This window comes from Taurulus bubalis, assembly GCF_910589615.1.
Source record: "Taurulus bubalis genome assembly, chromosome: 14".
NCBI lineage: Eukaryota > Metazoa > Chordata > Actinopteri > Perciformes > Cottidae > Taurulus > Taurulus bubalis.
The window spans coordinates 15,227,601-15,246,347 of record NC_136602.1 but is presented as its reverse complement, the minus strand read 5'-3'; the positions used below and the strand labels follow the sequence as shown (position 1 = coordinate 15,246,347).

At 37.8% G+C, this 18,747-nt stretch overlaps 2 protein-coding genes across 2 annotated transcripts in view; one reads left to right on the top strand and one right to left on the bottom strand.

Moving 5' to 3' along the window:
• Nucleotides 1-11,314, top strand: part of lmbrd1 (LMBR1 domain containing 1) — a gene marked incomplete at its 5' end in the record, with an annotated part of 53,387 nt that extends 42,073 nt beyond the window's left edge. Inside the window, 2 exons of the mRNA XM_079230013.1 lie at nt 9,493-9,584; nt 9,952-11,314. Coding sequence (XP_079086139.1) covers nt 9,493-9,584; nt 9,952-10,062 — 203 coding nt within the window. The 3' untranslated portion in view covers nt 10,063-11,314. The remainder of the gene's footprint in view (nt 1-9,492; nt 9,585-9,951) is intronic.
• Nucleotides 11,315-16,923: 5,609 nt separating this feature from the next.
• adgrb3 (adhesion G protein-coupled receptor B3) overlaps nt 16,924-18,747 on the bottom strand; it is a gene marked incomplete at its 5' end in the record, with an annotated part of 106,751 nt that continues 104,927 nt past the window's right edge. The window contains one exon of the mRNA XM_079229592.1: nt 16,924-17,754. Within this exon, the coding sequence (XP_079085718.1) occupies nt 17,566-17,754 (189 nt within the window). The 3' untranslated portion in view covers nt 16,924-17,565. The remainder of the gene's footprint in view (nt 17,755-18,747) is intronic.

Here is an 18,747-nt window from a genome sequence, read left to right as displayed (position 1 = left end):
TACTTATATAGCACCTTTCAGAACAAAGTTACAAAGTGCTTTACATGGTTAAACCAGGAAAAAACAACAGAAAAAAGCATTCCAGGACTGCTATGAAAAAATCCAGCATTTACAATGCATGGAAGTACATGAAAATACAATATCCACAAGTAATGTATCAACATAGAATGCAGTGATATTACAGAGAGTAGACATGTTGGAAGTAAAATGATCATGGTAATAAAAAGCTTTTCATGAAAAGATAAGAGAATTTTGAGAATATAATTAACATATGTTACTGTTCCTTTATATTTCATTAAAGTAGAATGCACCTCCTAAATCCTACAGTATGCAGGAGGAGGTTGTACTGTAATCACACTTTCTGTTTCAGACACACAGTCAGTGTCTCCATTACAGCTTCACTCCATCACAAAATTGTCTTGTATTTAGTAATAATAGAAATGCTGTAACTCAATCACACATAAATTAGACTGACTGAAATGGTTGTTAATATTATCTTTGAAAGGAGATTATGTATTTCTGTGTGTGTGTGTGTGTGTGTGTGTGTGTGTGTGTGTGTGTGTGTGTGTGTGTGTGTGTGTGTGTGTGTGTGTGTGTGTGCGCATCTCTGTGTCTGTTTTGATACATCAACATCATATTTGTTTGTGGTTATTTATGACTTTATGCTCAAGGACCTCTCTTGGTTGCAAGGATTCATACTTTTTGAAAACATATATTATTGCCGACATATTCTATTGACTGATATGCAAACGGGACTAAAACAGCTCACAGTTAACAGAACTAAACAAAGTGCAGGACTAACGGTCCAGAGGAAGTGTTAAAACAGTCAACATGAAGCTTTACACAGTGAAATGCAGGATTGCTGCTTAGCAGACAGCTGCATATATTAAAATGAGAATGTATCTGTTGTGTGAGACGTGCAAGTTAAAAACATGAAATATGATACCCTTCTAGATGGGGAAATTGTGGTTTGAATTAATTCAGTCAAACATTGCAGCAGTGGTCGTTGCAGACACACTTAGCAAAGATCTTCACTCTACTGAGTGTACTTCTTTAGTTTCAATGTGACAGAATAAAGACCAGACAGTGTTGATGTTTTGTCAGTTTATCTGACAAAACTACCGAAATACATGATCAGTTTTTGTGGGATTTTCTGTTGAAAGAAAGAACTCAAAGATGTTTCTTGTCATGGTTGACCGATATGGTGGCCTGAATGGGACCTTTTATAAATACAGTAATCTTAAGGCAGAATAGTTTAACTATAGGCTGAATCCAGAGAGACCAGAAGCGGCTTTAGTTGGTTGGTGACGATATCCGGGTTACAACATGGTGGTGCTAATGGCCTAATGTCTTTGACATTTTAAATAAGCATACCTCTTAAATAGTGATAATATTATTAAATGTTATTCACATAGCATATTTCATAAAGGAGGCCCTTTTCTCATGAAACAGTGGCACTTGCACAAATACAAATGGCAGTCATCGGTTGCTATTTCCACGGCCAGATGTTGTTCCTTTTTCAAATTAATTAATGTTTATTTATTAACACATTTGTCAATTGGTTATCCTTATATCTAAAGACAATGATCCAGTTACCTGCGCAATTACAACAGCTGCAAGTAACATTTTAAAATAAAATAAAAATAAAGTACACAATTATTTTGACTGCCTTTTTAATTACATTTACTTTAGTTGTTAGTTTAGATTAATTCATTCAATTAATCAAGCTATGATTACTTGTGACAATAATGTCAACACTGCCAACATGTAGTAATTACATAAATGGACAATCCCACATATTACTTATTCAGACGGAATTGTGGAAATGAATTATCTATTTATTTTTTTCCTGTGCCACAACTATCACAATTGGCCCAAACCGATTCAGCCCTAATTAGCCCTGTATTAGTTGTTAATAATAATAACTGTTATGGATAGCTGTGAAAGTTAAGCTGAAATTAAATGGAGTGAAATGTGTTGCCTTTAGCGGTCATTGGAACCTCAATTTGTAGAACCAGAAGTCAGCTTGTTCCCAATCCGTGTTAATTACTGAGGGCACATGTCAAATATTGTGCGGTCTGTTTAGTTCACAGTGTTACACTAAAGGAGTCGTGGTGCCATAGTCACTAGGACAAGGACTAGTAATATTTCTGGTCGCTCTATTTTGGCCATCTTGGAAATGGCTCCTGTTTTCATAACAGCCGTTGTACCACCTACCACCTACCACGAGGATAGGAAGTGTCAAGCAGAGACAACACATGTGACTGAGAGGGAATGCTATCAGAAGCTTATCGCCTGAAATGCTGGAGAAAGTAACGGGTGAACAATTTAATTTGGGTGGTGAGAATGCCACCCAAATTACAAAAAGCAGCTTTTTCCCAAGGGAGAGATGACCTCATCAACCCTTAGTTTTGTACTCGTACTAGTTTTCGGTCCACCAACCACCTTATCTAAATGTACCCACAATAAGCTGTGCTGTACGATCATTTCTGCTACAATGTTTTCTAGAGTGTCAGTATGAACAACTCAAACTAAAATGTCTTGATGATTAACCAAACCCAATATTTAAGACAAAAACTAAAGAGTATCTGCTGATGGTAAAAGAAAAATAAGTGAGTGTATTTGTCCAGTAAGTGTATTTGGTACATTGTATTATTAAAGGATACAGTACAACTCTACATAGTAGAATGTGAACTGTATGTACACATACTGTACCCTACTATACCTATATTCACCATCTCTAACCATGACCTTATTGTGTAGACATGTTACGTAATATATATGTTGGTATTTAAGTATTCTATTATTGCAATTTTTCCAAAAATATAATCCAGAGACACAGCAGTAAATCAGGCAGCATACTGTCAGTATGCACTGTAAACGTAGAAATAATATTCTCCTTGCCATGTCTTCCGCAATATATATCTTTTTTTTTTTTTACTGTAGTATTTTTTTTTTTTACTGTAGTATGACCAAAAGATCCACAAACATGGATAAGAATTAACATGAACATTCACATATTCTCTAAATTGGTGCTGTGGATGTGAAACATATGAATGGGAATACAATCTGGTAGAAAATGACATCAGATAAACAGGCTCTGGAAGCGCATCACTTTCTAATAACCCTCAGTGTGACACTGGGTCCAACGACGCTAAAGGCAAAAGAGGGTGCAAGTCAAACTGGTGACTGATTGGCCGGTTGGTCACCGGATTGTAATGACACTAGCATCTTGATGAGCAGGTGCTTGGTGCCAAGCTCTCCATTATCTACTCGAAGGTCATTACCATGCCATTACTCATTTTGAGTATGTACTCAAATGGAAATTAATCCTCAGGAATTAGTTGCTATAGCCCCAGGAACCCTGAACTCTGAAGTCTTCTTTAGCATGTGGTTCAACACATGCAGCGTATTTATAAAGATAAGAAGAATCCGAGTATCAGCTCTCTCAACGCGTTGATGGAAGTTCTATTTTCTGGACCTCCGCGCAGTAGCCATGCTGCTTTCCTCCGTATTTTAGAAGCTATTTGCTTTCGCCAGGGAAAACCTTAATCATTGTCTATTTAATTTGATGTTCATACTCATTGACACAAACTTGAACCCATACGCCACTAACTCCAAGTATGGATTCAGGGTATGCAGTCACTTTATTATAAAGTTCTTTTAATGAGTAATTGTATTAATGAATTCTCACCATTAGAAAACGCTGCTCTTTTATTCTTAAATTATTCTTACCACCGTGAAGCTCATGCTGCTCCTCGTGGTGGGCGAGTTGCTTTGATGATAAACTCTGACTTGCATAGCAGTTGTTTTACATCTACTGTACAGCTACCACCTGCCCATGTCAGAAAATATGCTTTATATGTTCTACTTACCACCTTCTTGGATATGATGAGCCGCATTTTATGTTTTGTTATTTTTATTTCTGGCTGACATTTGTCTAATAGTTAAGGATCTCAAAGGTTAACGATCCATTAGGTCCATTTCTAGAGGCCTTCATCTCCCTCATTGATGCATTTGACTGTTTTCACCATGCCGGCCTCCATCTTAGATTTATCTGTCGTCTTGTCTCACCCAAAAGATTATGTGTCTGTTGTTTATCGCCACTGTGTTAACGCCCCCATCATCACATTTGCAACTCCCATTATTGGTTGCATTAGTTCCCTGGACAGTCTGCCCGATGATCTTAATGACATTCTGTGCGCAGCACTCCTGACTCAAAAGATTCTCTTGAGTAAAATGTGTTCTTTAATAAATCCTGTGCATCATGTCCACAGTAAAGGCATAATTCAAATATGACTTATGTCAACAACAACATCAATTATTTTGGAATGTTTGCCTCACATTTAATATCAATAAATCCAACTTCAGCTTTTTCTTGGGACGCAGTAGCTCCAGTTTTTCTGCTTACGATTTTCTTGTTATTTCTCACCGTTAAGGTCACTTTTGGAGACAAACATATAAATATTCTGCTGTAAGACCACTCGAGCCCGCCTCATTCTGTGTAAATGTCTTCCTGGCAGTTTAAGCTGAATTTTAAACATGATCTGAAGTCCAGTTTTTACTTTAGAAGATATATCACATTATTTCTAGTTTGAATCCCAGTGATGAAACTTATAATACAGAGAAGTGTTTTCACATTATGGACCACTGTTTCCTAGCAACTTGCCGGTTTCTACAGCATTGTTTTAAAGCGCTTCAGGTGGTCGTAATCATATGTGTTGCCTCTGAGATGTCATGTGCCCAAGCAATATTCAACAGGAGAGTCCCTCAACCCCAACACAAATTAATAATAATTGTCTTTGTATCAAGGGGATCATCATCAATTTGCATTACAATGGAATATGTCAATCAAAAGTTATTCTCTTGAAAGTAAAATGTCCATCTTGTAATCCACAGACACCCCTTACCTTGTGAAGGAAAATACTGTTTCAAAGAAAACATGTTTGCCTGGCATTGTGCAGACTTTCACTGGGAATTAATAGAATTATTAAGAACACTTTCTGTTCAAGATTGGGTTTTCAAGAAGTCTAAATAAATGAATACTCTTTCCTTGAGGCAGCTCTTAACAGTATTACTTTTTCTTCCAAAAATAACCACTGTACACTATCTGACCATCACTGAAGAGCAGACAAACAAACATAGCGACTAGCTGGTAAACATAGTGGAGCGTTTGGCAGCTAAAGAGCCAGATATTTCCCTCAGGAGTTGGTGGAGACCGAAAACATGGATAAAAGGAGAGTGAATATAACATGTATATCCTTCAGGACGCCTGAAATAATGGGAGGGTTGTAAACAAGTTGTGTGATTGTCTGATGTCTTGTGCTCCTACTTCTAATGGACCTTTACAGATGTAGTGTGTTAAACATTACCTTGGTGAGGAAAGTAATTCAACGATAATGAAAGAGAAAACAAGAACCACGTTGTAAATAGCTAGAATGTTCTTTGTGTGCTTCCTTCTTTATCTGCAAGGGAAACAAATAAGATCTCACACAGCAAGAAGATGCTTTTGGTGGACATCCATTGACAATATTAAAAAGGGTGCTGATGTTCCTGTTGAAGAAACATCAGCATCCTCAAAGAACATTGGAGTGAAAGTGCTCTGTTGATGCAAAGAAATAGAAGCATACGGTGTAAGAACATGAGTGCTTGCTGATAGAGGCTTTCACAAAGAAGTGTGTGTGGGTGGGGGGGGGGGGGGGGGGGGGGGGGGGGGTGGATGATGAATGTTTGTGTTTGAATTCTGGGATGAAAGTTATACATTATGCATCATGCTACACAGGGCATCACTCACCCGGGTATCATGAGTAAAGGTGAAATTACCTGCACTCGCACACTGCCCGGTGCTCTTATCGGAGAACGGTAATGATTTCAAGGTGAAGTGGGTCAGTGGTGTACATGATAATATATTTAGGCAGACCACTGTTGTGAACCATCTGTAGGTCCCACTCGGAGCCATGCAATTTAGGTGAGCAGCTGAAGAGCTACAGATGGCTGAGGCACTGGAGGAAAAGAGAAGGGTCATGGGGATGAAGATGAACTTGCTTCCTCTTTTATCTGTTGATGCTGGTGAAGTACAAGCAGATTGTTGTACACCTTCAGAGCCGCCGTGGGTCTGCTCTAACTAATCTTTCATTGAGATGAAACAGCATTTTTTTAAACACTCTGAAAGGGGAAGCTTTTTGAAAAAGTTCACTTTAATGAATAAATTCTAAGGCACACTGAGGTATTGGTGTAGATCTTGATGTCATGCAGCTTGGTATACGTCTGATAGGACTGTTCATGGGGTTCAAGTCAGTGTGAAGAGCAGTGTAAGAAACAGTGTCATTGGAGCAGCTCAGCAGGGTGAGCAGTAATGCTCCAGATGGCTCTCTAACAGAGACAGACAGTGCGTTTCGTCTTCACTTGGGCTTTGTGGATTTTCTGTTATCAAAGTCTGATTGGGAGTATATTGAAATATGTATCCTTGTATTGTTTCATTGTGCATGGCAAAGCTAATTAATGCATGCAATCCTTTTTCTTTTTTCCTTTCCTTTTTCTTCGTGTTTTCACACAAAAACAATTGGAGCACTGAAGAGAGACCCAGACACTGCACTCATATCATTGGTACTTTCCGCATTTGACGTCACCAGCTTTTCCCATCCCTGCCAATATCTATTCATGCACATAAAGGGGATGACTCAGCTGGAGAATTCTTCCATTATTCCTGCCGTCTATCCCAGCCAGATCAATAGCAGCATCAAGTTCTGTTAAAAGCCAACACTCAAAGGTGATATCACAGGCATAAAGCACAGAGCTGCTCCACAGACTAAGAAAGCTGTTGGATTTTTATAAGCAATAAACAAGTTTTTTTGGTTTGATGTGTTTACATTCAAGACCACAGAGCACAGTTATTGAGCGGTTCTTGGTCACAGCACACTTCAGAGTAGTGTAGTCTCTACCAAGGCCAGTTTGAAAGGTTAAGAAATCAGTGTCAAGTTCAAATATGTTCTTTAAATGGGTTACGACTGTATAACCTTTTACTCCTTTCACTTCCGACTGAATTTCCGTTTGGTACAGTAAATTAGTAAGTAAGCTGGTGCTTGATAAAGGAGGTTAGCTCGCAGGCAAAGCTTTTCATACATTTTGCTTGTGACTCCTCCACCTACTGTATGGCAAAGACATCACAGGTAAACAGAAATGTTCTCTTCAGTAGTTTATTCAAGACTGTTGCTGCACTTGGTTGTCGGGTATCAAAAGTACATATAAACAGTTTCAGCAAGACATCAATCGGCATACAACCATTGCTACTAATTCTAAGGTAATAATGAGATATCTCCACATATTTTGATGTTAATATGTTTTAGATCTTATTGAATGTTCAACAGCATAGTACATACTGTACGTATCATGAATTTAATTTGAAAATCAATTGAAAATTGCTCTTGACTTGATCACCTGGAGAGCTTGAGAGGATCCCAGTTGAAGTTGCACAGGCATTACTTCATCAGAGAATTGGAGTTACATGCATAACCCATAAACCCATGGTTCACTGTCTTCACAATTTGTTGGGGTCTTTTTGCGCGTCACGCTCTCACCGCTTGCTTTTTCAGTGTGGAAGACAGGATATATATGATGCAAGGCTCCATTAAATGTTACCTCATTCCAGTTTCATCAACTGGTTAAGTCATATTCACATTGACAGCGACATGGCTTTCCTTTTTTCAGAGGACCGGTTGTCTTTTTGAGTTATAGTGACAAAATTGCCCGAGGCACTGCTCCATGTAGTCAGTGGTGTACTGGCCTTCTGGCATACCGGGACAAATCCCGGTGGGTCGCCGCATTGGTGAGCAAGTGGACTGTCAAAAAAAATCATAAAGCTTTTAATGTCCGTCCGGCCCTCTTTCTATGAAAAATAATAAAAGAAACAACATGACAACTTCTGGAGTGTCGGGCTGTATCGAATAGTTTGAAGTTTCATTCATAGTATTGACGTGTACATTTTAAATCAACATTTTAATGCTGCATGTCTATTCTTTCTGTTTTAAACCTGGTATTTATGCATGGTTGCAGATAAATATTGGGCTACACTTATATTATTAGTATCATACTTTTTGTAGAATTAGATTCCAGTGGTGGCTACGTAGGATTGTTTCCGACTCTGTGAGTCAAACATTTCCAACAACTTCAGAACATAACGTCCAAAAATTCCAAATCTGTCCTGGTCAAAGTTTAACCTTCATGAACTCCTTTTTTGTCACGTTCCTGGATCCAGTTTGTGACACTCACAACATGCTTTAATCTAAAGAAATGTCTGCTTCAATCCATATTTGTTGACATCTTCGCCTTTCAAAAACTGCTGATTGCCGCAGACAAAAGGAGGCACTTAACGGGGTGGTTGAGCAGCAATCTAACTGCATCATAAATTACATTTATGTTGCCACACTCGCGTCATGGAATATGACAGGCATTTGAAGCTTCATTCATAACCTTTTCAGTAAAGCCCTTCTGAAGTGTTATGCCTAAAAAATGACACAAAATGTGATTCACATTTGCATATATACTGGTGTATGAAGTACATTATGTTGTTATTTTAAACCCCTTCATAACACAGATGTATGACAAGAGCTACACATGCATTTCTAAACACCGTGTGGCAATAGTAATGTTTTGCTATTTTCTCATATTTCTCTTTAGACAAACATTTAGTTTCCTCAGACTGTCGGTCTTCTGTCCTGTCTTCACTCCTCCTTTACTTGTGCCCAATTCTTCTTCTCTTAACTTCCACCTCATCAGTCACTTTTAAAATAGATCTATTTGTTCTTACTTTCTATAATGATTCCTCCTGTCTTTCCTTCCTTCAGGGGTTCCTCTATAAATTAATCAAACATTGGAGATGGTGGAGAGTGTCTTTTAGAATAGTGTGAATTAGCAAACTTCTAATTAAAAACATGTACATGTTATAGGGGGATGGGACTCTTAGGGTAAGGCGAATAAATTAAAACGGTTTACTGTCACATTATTTCTTATGGAGTTTTTACCCTAGCGAGTTATAGACACTAAAAAAGTGTATATTGAAAGTCAATTTGACAATCTGTGATTTAAAGTTTTCACCTCAAATTCACTGACTTGGCTTTTCCAAAGGTTTTCGGACGTATCCCAAACTTTCATCTTCAGGAGTGGCTGAGAAAGTGAAACCTTGTGTTCAGACCAAATTACTCTTTGTTTTTGTTTTCATTTCATTATACAACAGATTTTCCAAACGTAAGTGTCCTTAATTGTTAAATATAATAAAGTATTTAAAACGATATGTACCTAGGCATCTGTCTCATGCAGAAACCTGATCCCAGAAAACTCACAAAAGGGGTTGAAACAATTGGTCAAACCTGGTGGAGAGTATCTTTGAAATATGTTCGCCAATCAACCATCTTGGTTTGAAAATAAAAGTAAATATCCTCTTATTGTTTAGATTACATTCTTAAATGTTCCTATGTTTTCTCTGTCCCTTTTCAGACCAGTGCACTGTGACAAGATCCTACCTTTTCCTCCACAAGTTCTGGTTCTTCAGCACCATCTATTACTTTGGTAACTGGGCCTTTATCGTGGTAAGTCCAAAGATGTAAATGAAATGTCATCAGGGCGATTTTTCTGCAGAGTGAGAATTGCAGTTGTATATTCTTAAAAAGAAGAAGAAATGTGTTCATTTTTCAAAATCAATCTTTTGAGCCACATCTATGAAACATTTCCCTCCTTTTAGAGACTGTATTTTGTTCAGGGGGAAGAGTGTAAGAGCGGAAGAACATAATTTAATTTCTACTCAGAAAACTGGAATAGGATTTTCCGAGACTGCACACAGCTAATCTCCTCAGCAAAATATTTAATAGCCTCTCTCCTTGTGCAGTTGACGCATTCTATCGATCAGATGATCCTCATGAAATATTTCCTAATGTGTGCTTTGCTTATTGTTTTTAGGCTTTCCTCATTGGTCTGGTGGTGTCCTGCTGCAGAGGGAAGAAGTCTGTGATTGAAGGAGAGGTGGAGGCTGATGACTCAGACTTAAGTGATGATGAATATGTGCACTGAAAAGCAGCATTCGCTCGGACGGGTTTGTAGATATTCCCACCATAATTTAAAGGGACTAGAAAGTACAATTTGATAAACAAATAAATGGATGTCAGTAATCTGTCATTTATTTTATTAGTTTTTAAGGAGTTTTTGCAGTGGTGTCTTGTGCATTCCAGCCTTGTTTTGAGTTGACACATCCTACCCCTTAATAAGCCTGCTGAGACTGATTGTGTATTTCTCAGTCAATATTATTGATGACTTTGGGATTCTGGGAGTGTCCTCCAACTAAATCCTACCTTGAGAATTCAGTTTGAAACAGACATGAATTGGTTATTTTCTACTGGAGAAGAGACACTGCAGCAGCAGAGATAGTCATACACTGCTCCAAAACGTTCCGTCTTAAGATTTAGTTGGAGCTTGGACATGCACGTTTTACATTTGTTAAGCACTTTCTAGACCCTTTTAATGGTTACTGAATGACACTATCTAAAGCTGGCTCTAATATACCTTTTAAGATAAAATGCTTTAAAGACATTTAAGCCGCCACAAACTGTTCTGCTTGCTTGTTTTCTGAAAAGCTAATGGGTATAAAATAAGAATTATATGTGTTGACCGCAGTAACGTTTTCAAAGTTTATTTTGCTTGTTTCGTCTCAGGTTATTTACTGTGGTAGAGGGTTTGCTGCTTTTTGCCTACATTTAGTCAAGACTATTATTTAAGTGAACGTTACTGTACTTGCACTGGGTGTCACGTAAAGGACCAATTGCGGCTGTCGTGTTTCCAAGATTTCAGTTATTCTTGGTTTTAAATTCACAGGATTCAAACACATTTTGCTGTCTGTCTTTGAAGAACAGGAGACATCTAAACATGGAATTTATCAATTTTATTTTAACTTCTCCTGTTTTGCTTTATTGTTTATCTACTTTCATGTTTCATTTTATTTTTGGTGAATTTAGTATATAATCAACAAATTGACAGAAAGTTTTTAATTTGAAACCAGATATGTGTGCCTCGTGAATGTGTAGCACCATGATGGGCACACACTATTGTACATGCTACCCCATTAAATTAGCCTCACAGAAAGTTTTGGTTTTTGCTTTGAAATTAAAGTGGCGGCAGCAGGAAATGTGGTCACATGATGACGGCAGAAGCCGCATCAGATGTGTTGTTTGTTCACCTGAGATGGGTTGAAAAGAATCCTGTTGTGTTAATATTGAATGGTACCTGTATTTAAAGAAATAAACCATTTTAAACACACTCCTTATTTCTCCTATAACTATTTTGACCCTCCATACCAAATATTCAATGAGTGATAAATATTTTATGTAACATTTAGACTTTGTGAAAAAAACAGAGCAATCTACCACATGTGTTGAAGTTGTTATGTTTATCACAAATTAGCTTTTAATCACATAGTATCTGTATTAAACATTTTGAACGACCATAGAGCTTATTATTTCTGTAATATAATTGGTAGTGAGTACTACATGCCACCTGTTATTGAATTTATTCAAAGCTTCAGGGTGAGTTGGCTTAGTTCTAATTTCTCTTTGCTCCCGTTTGAATGAGACTTTTTTTATTTTTTTATTTTACAACAATCAATACAATTCCTTGCAACACGAACAGGGAACATTATCTCCACAACACTTTTACTAGTCCGTCGCTGCTATCAAATCATCCCCAAATGACTGCTGATTTCTCACATTGTGGTCTATAAAACATATTGGCTTTGTGGTCTTTTCTCATGAAATATATTTCTCTGTATGTATATATATATATACATATAATATATGGTTCGAAGATGAAACATTTTAAAATGGTCTTTTATTCTGTGTTGGATAGAGTATTTATCTTCAGTAATTACTGACTATAACGCGTCCAGTGACAAAATTATGACCACAAATCTATTAAGGAGCTGCAAAGTACCTAACCACATAACCACAGTGTGGTAGTGAGAATGTGTGAGACTGTGTTCTGTACTAAGGAGATGTATCAAATAAAACTGACAGTTAAATACATCCGGATTAACATATAACTACTCGGTGCATGCTTCGGATGGATTTGCATGAAATTTTGAGTGCTTGTCCAATTAGAGTTGTTGGTATGCATACCTTGTCATAACTATTGTGCAAGCCTGCTTTGAGTTAAGCCATTATGTGATATGCCACCCCCTCATACACTAATAAACCAAATAAGCCTTGAGCCGAAAACATGGAACCCAAGAACTAGTGTGTGATCAATATGTCAGATGAGAGCAGATTTCTGCTGTTCAGAGTGCAACTTTTCCCGTCTTACCCCTTATTCAAACGTTTCCCTCCCTCATACATCTCTTTTTCAGCTACTATTGCAAGTTGTTTAAGGAACAATTCACCCATTTTCTGAATGAACGCATGAATTAGTTCAGGACATCAATATGTTTCCAGGGAGCTAAAGTGTAAATATCCGATACATTAGATTGTTGACACGATTTGTACACAATTGTATTACCACATTTGATCCAATTTACATTTGATCCAAAGTGTATGCAAATGTCATTTTCTATTTACTGTAATATTTTTTTGTCTACACATCATTGTGTGATTTTTTTGTGTCATGTTTTTTGTGTGTGACTCAATGTCCACAAAACATTTTAAACCAGTAAAAAGAAGCCACAAAACCTCTATGCCTACAAGAAGGCAGGGGGATTTCAGACTCAATTTGGTTACATTCCAGTTTGTGTCATGTCATGCCTGACTACCCAGCTAATTATCAGTTAAAACCTATGGAAAATAATTATCTCACCAGTATTTTATGTTATTATCTAATATTACAACTCGAGAAACAAAAACCAATAAACTACCCACTTTTTGAGCATCTGAATTTGTTTTCTTCTGAGACCTTGTTTTCAAATGAGGCAGGGCATATTGTCAGGAGATTATACAGTGTGTAGTGAGTAGCCTACCTGCTGCTCTTCCAAGTTTCATTTTTGGTAAAAGTTTCAGAACGTTTGTTTTCCATTTCCAGTGCAACTATCGGTTCTAGTTGTACAGTTAATTATAGCTTTGATGTTCCCTTCTATGTATTTTTTTAACGTAAGGTATAGTTAGCTAACTCATAAGTTTGCTAACTTAATTATCAAACAATGATTTAGCTTCAGCCGAAATGACTATGTTGTGAATTATTTTCTCCTCCAGCTATTTAATGCTCGATGTGCAAGCAAACCCCGAGGCCAGGTTAGCATTAGCTTCAGCCATTTCTTAGCAAGACCATTAACAGCTTTGCTAGCAGATGCTCGCGGTGCTTTGAGCTAAATGCTAATGTCAGACTGATAATATAAATCCTTATATTCTGCAGATATTCTCCATTACTCTTCATGCCTATTAAAGTTCAGGTCAGCGAGGTCAGTATAACACAGCTATGCAGCTGGAGTTGGTTGTGTCTATGAAAGGTCCAGTTCTCAAGGGAAGTCAGTCACACGCCTGCGCACTTCAACACTCACAACTGTTTATCAGTATGTTGACATTAGTGAAGCAGACGGGTCGTTGCACGGTCCAGTCTTGTGAGAAAAGATGAGAACACGGGATTCTCCTCCTCTTGACAGGATAGAGCCAATCAGATGTTAGGACGAGGCGAGACGAACCTGTGACGATAACCTGTGTATGAAAGGCCCCACTTCCGTTTGGGGGGCAGTTGTTCTTGACCCAACCTGCGTGTTGGCTGTACCACTCACTGCTTTTGCAATTGCAGCGCTGACTACTTTGCTTGTGATCATTTAGTAAATAAATATAGAGAACGAGAGAAGTTGTTGAACTGAGTTCTTCTGGAGGCTACACCAGGCATCCAATAATTAGCACGCATTAACAAGACTGCTCACGACAGGTCTGACATTCTCATGCACAGCAGGCTTGTGAACATTTTGACCACTTTTAAAATGTGTGATTCTGTTAATTAGCACTTAAGACAAAGTGTATTTACAGCCCTGTTGACTTTGGTTTTGTAACATTAGGTATTTACTCAAACACCAAAGTCTTATCTTAGGCACAGTTTGACATTATGATGGCTGACATAAACAGGATAGCCAACGTTGTTATGATGGGGGTGAACTGGAGTTTCTAAAAAACATACTGTATAGCTTGTTCTATTGTGTAACGCATTTCACCACTTTTTCTCTGTACTTATGTCCTTTCTGTGATTTTTGGGTGGCCTCAAGTCTTTCCTCTGGGCTCCTCTGACAGGCTCTTGATAGACCAAGTGTTTGCCTTACCCCCAGTCATGCCTCCAGGGAGGAAAGTGACGCATGATCAATGTGATTATGTTGATTCAGTGTTTGCAGCCCCTAAGCAGGTTAACCTCTCTGCTCTTATGGGCCTGTGGGGCCTGCCACTCATTCCCAAATGATGACTTGTCCACCAGGCTTGTCAACACATCCCAGCTCAATTTACCAACAACTAAATAATACAGCTTTCCACTTTCAGACACACAGGTTATTTTGTCAAACCGATGAACAGATACATATACAGCAGCATTCAATTTTTAATTGGTTTTAAAATCAGAATTTCCTGCGGGTGGTCTAAGTCAATCTTTGTCATATTGATCTCATTAACTGAGCTACAGAGAGAATAAGCTGAGCTCCTGCAAGAATGAAAATACCTAAAATGCACTTTCTGATATTAGGGCCCTTTTTCAAACCTCTACACGCTAAAAGCAAAAACATAAATACAAAATATCCTACCCTATCCTATCAAAAAAATATTTTAAAAATATATCAACTCTTTGAAAACTAGTTGTTTGTATCACAACTTTACACAAAAACACCAAATATATTGCCCAATAATTATGACAACTGCACACCGAATTGCTAAGTATAAAACATTATTATCTAGAGTCTTTTTCATTTGTAGCACGATGTAAATATTAATAATGAACACAAATGCAATAGGTTTATTTTCAATAATAACAGACACAATTACTTTAACTGAAGATGACAGTATTTGCTGTATTGCATTACATACATAATAAAGTATTACAATCCTGTAACTCTCTCCAAAATTGGCCTCCATAGTTGTGCACACAGAAGAGCAAATCTGAATCCTCTTTATATTGTTCATATGTTATAAGTGACCTGAACTGAGCTGCATGAAGATTGTCACAAGTATTTTTTGAGACACAAAAGGAAGGATAAATGTCAACAATAGAATTTTAGAAAACACCAACTTAACATAGACCCTTTCACTTGTTTATTTGCATGGCGAAGTTTGTCATGCAGTTGCTGGTGAGTCAATGCGTACATCTGACAGCTGAGGAAGAAATCCCATACACATGTAGAGCTCCACATTTGAATATGATTAGGTCATATAAGCACAGAAATTATCTCCTGAGGCGCTGAAACTCTGATTTCATCCTCCAAATATTATTCATTGGAGAGGGAAAAGTCCGTCAACCATGCATTTATTGAGCAAATGCTTACGGTTTTGGGAGAGGAAATATGTTTAGACACATGCACGACTGGTAAATAAAAGAAATGCATTCAATAGCTTATGAACTTGGTTATTTTGGGATTGCATCTTGAGGTGTACAGTACAGTATGTTCTTGAACCTTGACAGTGTCTTTCAAATGTAAAAAGACAGTCATGTAAAAATAGAACATTATTTATTTAAGAATACCAGTAGTTTATTACACAAATATAGTTGTAATTGTATCTATAAAAGGTGTGTGTATCCATCTTATTTTATAAAGATAATTTATCACATAGATATTTTACATGTTGTAAAGCTTTGTGTACAATCTGGGGTAAAAAATAAAAGCCAGTGTTTCCAAAGGCATTTCACTGCATTGGACGTTGGCACACTAGTGAAAATAATCTCTCACAGGCAGCTGTACTGTATATAATTAACCTAATTATGTCTGCTAGAGGAAATTGAAATGCACTGTAAATTCAGACATTAATGTCTACACTGAGCTTACATGTAATCAAGTTAATTTATCTTGTGTCAACATCAGAGCACGACTGGGAGTCATCATTAATGTGAGCCTGTGTTTATCGTCTGCGTCCCCCTTTTTCCCTCGTCATCATCCTCCGCTGATGGTGCAGATCCAAGTCCTCCTATGTGGCTTCCTCTTCTCCTGCTGGGTGGACTACTGGGGGGGAGGACTCCCACGGATGCTCTCATTGCCGAAGTGTCAGCCATACCGTAGACCACCAGACGGGACAAACACAATTTTCTCCAAAGCCCTCACGCCCACCTCCCATTTGTGCTCAGTCTGGCCCCGTCAGCCCAGGAAAGGCTGAACTGATCTTATCAGTTGAGCCTTCTGGAGGCACAAAAACCTATTAGGAGTTGAATGTTTCCTATCCAAATTCAGAAATCAGATACGGGGGTGGATTTATGAGGTGATTCAGGAAACTTTACTATGCTTCACCTTCAGCTAAAGGGAATGACTAAGCTGAAATACAAATCATCACAGGGCACACAGTATTTTGGGAACTGGAGAGAACATTTTGGGTAATCCAGTCTTTAAAAACAGGAGACAAGGTTGTAAGCATTTGTTAGTGAGTAATGTTATTTTCTTAGTCCAATCAAATTTCACCATTAATGTAATGGATATGTTGTATTTTATATCAGTCACACGGCCATCGTTTGATTTTATATATTTAAGTGAGAAATGAATTCCACAACCAACACACCACATAAACTTGACACAACCTCTGAAGCAGTACGAACATATTTCCTCTTTTATTTACATTCCTTTTCAAATGTTAACATTTTCCTCTATAACTTTTGATCAGGTTGGCATTTGTTCTCATTAAAATAAATTGGCACAAGTAAAACATATGTAGACAAAAGTTTATTTACACCATACAACATTTTGTTTTTAAATATTTTATACAGAGCTGCAGATGAGATAGCTTGCTGGGATCCTTCAAGCAGATTCTGCAGTATTAAAGTTGTGAAATATATTATTTATATAAAAGTGAGTATTATCTTTATTGCATTTAAAGCAATGAAGAATGTAGCTTGACAAACATTCATTTTAATATGACAGAAAAATCCTCTTTGCCTCCCATGTTTTATATTATAAAGTAAAAAGTGTAGTAATGGCCAAACAGACTGTTATAAACTTTTTAAAAACCTGCATAAATATATACATTGTGCTCCCGGGTCCAGTTTTATGAAATCAAAACTAGACCCAATGAAGCTGGGACGACATGGCATGTCATTTGCTTTGTGAGGTTTCATCTTGAAAGATTACCTTTTTTAGCCAATTCCTCAACAGATAATTTGAAACACATGATGGTAAATATTGTACACCAGGCTGCCCCACACTAAGTACACTAGTGAGAATACAAAAAGTAACACTGATGTTTTTTTCCTTATTTTCTTTTTTCTCTGTCCTCAGTCCTTTTATTGTATTGGCACATATTGTCCCTGCCACACTCGTATTATCCAGATATGAATGCCAAGGCTGTTAGAAAAGTCTGTTGCTTTATTCAGTGCAAAATACATCTCTTTCTCCTCCTTTTCTAGTTTGCGTTTTCTCCTTCAGACCTCCGTTTGGAAGTCTCCCTCCTGGACGTCTAAGGGTAAGTTGACACACTTTTCCCACTCTGCAGGCGTCATCTCCAGTGAGTCCTTGTTGTCAGATTCTAGTACATTCATAGTGGCGTAATTCTGGTACTCACAGGCTGGATTGTAGCTCTCCCATGGGTTCTTGTTTGGCATTGCTTTGTCCTGTGAACATGGCCAGTGGGGTGTGACATTAGTGGCATGACATCCTCTGCAGCTAAACTGTTATTTTTCCACAAAAAAAAAAGGATGTTTCCAGTCAAGTCAGTTCATTCAAAAGGACATTGTATGAATTCCTACCCATTGATAGTTGAAAATAATGGATTAATGCTTTGGAAAGCATTAAATAACAAAGGATAATGATAATGTATTAAATGGGACCATGCTTATCATGGAGTCATAACATATTTGGGTTTTTCTCAAGCTCAGAAACTGAAGCACTATATGGGCTTCATGTGTGAGCCATTCATCTGAATGTGCTCACATTGACAGTCCCAGATATACTACTGCAAGTAAGGGAGAGAAGCTGCTCCCAGTCTGGGAAAATAAAATGGATACTAATGTCTGCAGCCAGCTCTGCAGTAGATTCATCTGGTGAAAAAAAAGAAATAGGCGGAATGTACTCGAGTTATAGTTTTCTATACAAAAGAACTTGCACTTGTAACTAAGCAACGGGCTTCAAATTACATTGTGCTGTAGGGGTGATTGAAATGGGAGTGAAAAAAGAATTACATGCAGCCAAAAGGCTGCTGCGTGGCTGACATTGACAATAGTCTGGCTGTGTTTGGTCACCAGCCTAATTTCTATTTGTTGCCTTCGATACAGAAAACATTGCTGCTTGTCTGAGGGAGACAGACAGGTTGACACCCCCATTGTCTCCAGCTGCAGCCAGGTGTGGAGACAGATGGTGGGACGTTTGACCTACAGCAAGGTCAGGAAGAATTCTCATAATTCTCCAGACTTCAGAAGAAAAAGATTCCCCCACACACAGTTGCAGTAAGAGAACAGCGAACTTAAGGTAATATGTTTATTGATGTTGATAGGTTAAATAATCTGCCATGCATTAATGGAAAAATGATGGGGTTGCTAAGTAGATAAATGTGCATGTAAATAAAAGTGCATTCATGGCCTTGCATTGGAATGGATGCACTCTATTGC